Genomic DNA, 2,359 nt, shown 5'->3' with positions numbered 1-2,359 from the left:
CCTTCAACATCATCCTCTTGCCGGCCAGTCTAGTCCAACCAACACTGTCCCTCAGAGGGGCTGTTAATGAAGCCATAGTAGGTGGCGACTGGGCACATGTACCTGGACATATGTAAACAGACTCACAGCTGATAAGGCGACTCACTCAGTATCGTCTCCTTCCCAGCAAGTGAGGTCTCTGGTCAGGACTCTTGCACCATGACGACCAAAAACAACAACACGTTCCTACAAGAGGTCCCGAGTTCGATCCCCGGTGGATCCAATAATGTACACCTACCGGCTTAGCATCGGACTTGTCTTCCCGACTGGGTATGTCCCCCCAAGTCATATCAGAGTGGCAGTAGTACAGAGGGTCCTCCTCAGGGAACAACAAGGTGTTGCTCGACCCAGCCTCAGCCATTGAGGCTGCCACTATGATCGCTCCAATGAACTTCATTTCAAATACGATGCCAATAGAAGTCATTAACCTCATCGTTGGTCCAGCGTATAGCTAGGCTAGGCTGCATGAAACTCAGCGATACTCTCTTCCCGAGGACATCGAGTTTCGCCTGAGGCTAGCGTTGACAGCTTCTCTAGTCGCAAGTTTTCATTACCGACTCGTATTCCAAAACTGCTTAGTAGGTCGGATGAGAGGTTGGCCCCGAGCCAAGGCTGAGTCTTCCCGGCACTTCTATTATCATAGCAACTTCCCTTACCACTAGCGAACTCAAACCAACAAGAAAAGTAGAAACGTCACAAGTACTCGAGACTAGTATCCCGAATCTCAGAAGTTGCATAGTCTTCCGAAGCCACAATGTCGGCCAGCCGCTCTATATGCCGAGCCACTGCCAACAACTGCACACCGTCACCCATCTTCGACCGACTTGGCATGGACGATGATCCTTTACTAACCTGATAGGGGTGGAGTACGCTACTTCTCATAAACACTTTATATACACTCACAGATTTGCTCTGTCCACCTCCGTCGCCAACAGCACTAGCATCACCCTTAACAGCTGGTATTGATGCCTGGATGGTGACCAAACAGCGTTGTGGCACCAACGACCAGCCAACCTCAGGCGTCATAGTGGACAATACGAAGCGTGAGGCCTGAGGGTGAGGGCATGGCCACCACCATTGCGGCTGTCAGGTTACCTCCTCGAGGGTGGTCGGGGTAGTGTTCTGATCTGTAGCAGGCCTCATGATCTCCCACGCCGCCTCGCCCTTCTCAGCCAACACCTGTCCATCTAGACGACCATTGAAGAGTCGACATATGCGTACAACAACTCCCTGCGGGCTGATGCCTGACAGCTTCAACAGTCAAGGAACACAGCACAGAGCAGCTCACCTTGCCAGAGGGGTGACTGCAGGCCTGTGTCACCAACGAGCTCGAAGCCACTCTGTAGGAGGAAGGATCGTATGTCCACCGGCGACCCTGGACACTCGGTCACCGTTCGACCGTTCACCAGATACCTGAAGACAAGCAATTTCGTGGCGCGCGGTCACGAGAGAGCTCTCACTTCAGAGGAGTAGATTCCAGCGTTGAAACATGCTGGGCAAGTACCGTACCTGAATCAGCACCTGACGACAGAGGTCCCGGGTTCGAACCTACGGAGGGGTATTTTGGCGCCGCTGAACCGTAAAATGGTCTCTTCGCAACTGGACCTAACGCCCTCATTGGGAACATCGTATAGGACTTGTGCCTCAGTCTCGTGGACGGCCACGTTCATATTGCCGATGCCGTGCAAAGGCCTATACCTGAGAGATTCACCAGGTCAGTGTTGGAAAAGTATGTGTTCGCTTTCCCCAGCTGAGCGCTGAAATTTCCTCTCTCGTTATAGAAGTATACTCGCGAATTCAAATAGAAGTGAACAGAAACCAGTGGAATTTCCGAAGAGAATTTCTCACATTATCATCAACACATGTAACATAGACATACAGTATACTCACGTGAAGAGCTCAGCAACACTCCTACACGGCGACTTGACTTCCCTCATGCCTCCTCGCGTGATCAAGTCCCGACCGAGGGCTTCCGCACAATCGCCTTTCACCAAAACAGACAACTGCAACCGCAGATGCTGAACAGGTCGCTTGGGGGCTCCCGAAGTGGCCCCGTCCATGAAGACAACAACACTACTATCAATAGGGGCCCAGTGCTGTGTCGAAATCATCACACAAGGCCAACGGCGCCAATAGTATAAGTGCTGAGATTTCATAACACGACTCGTCTTGGCAGTGGATGAGAATATATGCACACGTGTTGGTGAAAATATAAAAAAATTATGGAAAAAATTTTAGCAAATACATGAGGAAATTACCATTGCACATGTTTCCACCCAAAATCGTGTTCCATAATTTTGTGAGTTCAGTTGAGGTAACC

The 2,359-nt window shown here is 50.8% G+C and overlaps 2 protein-coding genes across 2 annotated transcripts; both read right to left on the bottom strand.

Annotated features, from left to right (window-relative positions):
- Window positions 1–29: 29 nt before the first annotated feature.
- Window positions 30–436, bottom strand: Pmar_PMAR027670 (hypothetical protein; the record flags this gene model as incomplete). Its single annotated transcript, XM_002772512.1, has 3 exons — window positions 30–102; window positions 146–225; window positions 278–436. 3 exons carry the CDS (start codon window positions 434–436, stop codon window positions 30–32), a joined length of 312 nt encoding a protein of 103 aa, XP_002772558.1.
- Window positions 437–732: 296 nt separating this feature from the next.
- On the bottom strand, window positions 733–2,099 carry Pmar_PMAR027669 (hypothetical protein; the record flags this gene model as incomplete). Its single annotated transcript, XM_002772511.1, has 7 exons — window positions 733–891; window positions 943–1,089; window positions 1,135–1,283; window positions 1,328–1,452; window positions 1,500–1,548; window positions 1,592–1,737; window positions 1,930–2,099. 7 exons carry the CDS (start codon window positions 2,097–2,099, stop codon window positions 733–735), a joined length of 945 nt encoding a protein of 314 aa, XP_002772557.1.
- Window positions 2,100–2,359: the final 260 nt, after the last annotated feature.

Source organism: Perkinsus marinus (genome assembly GCF_000006405.1).
Source record: "Perkinsus marinus ATCC 50983 genomic scaffold scf_1104296961058, whole genome shotgun sequence".
NCBI lineage: Eukaryota > Perkinsozoa > Perkinsida > Perkinsidae > Perkinsus > Perkinsus marinus.
Note: the sequence above shows the minus strand (reverse complement) of the source record. Positions and strands in the feature narration are given on the sequence as shown.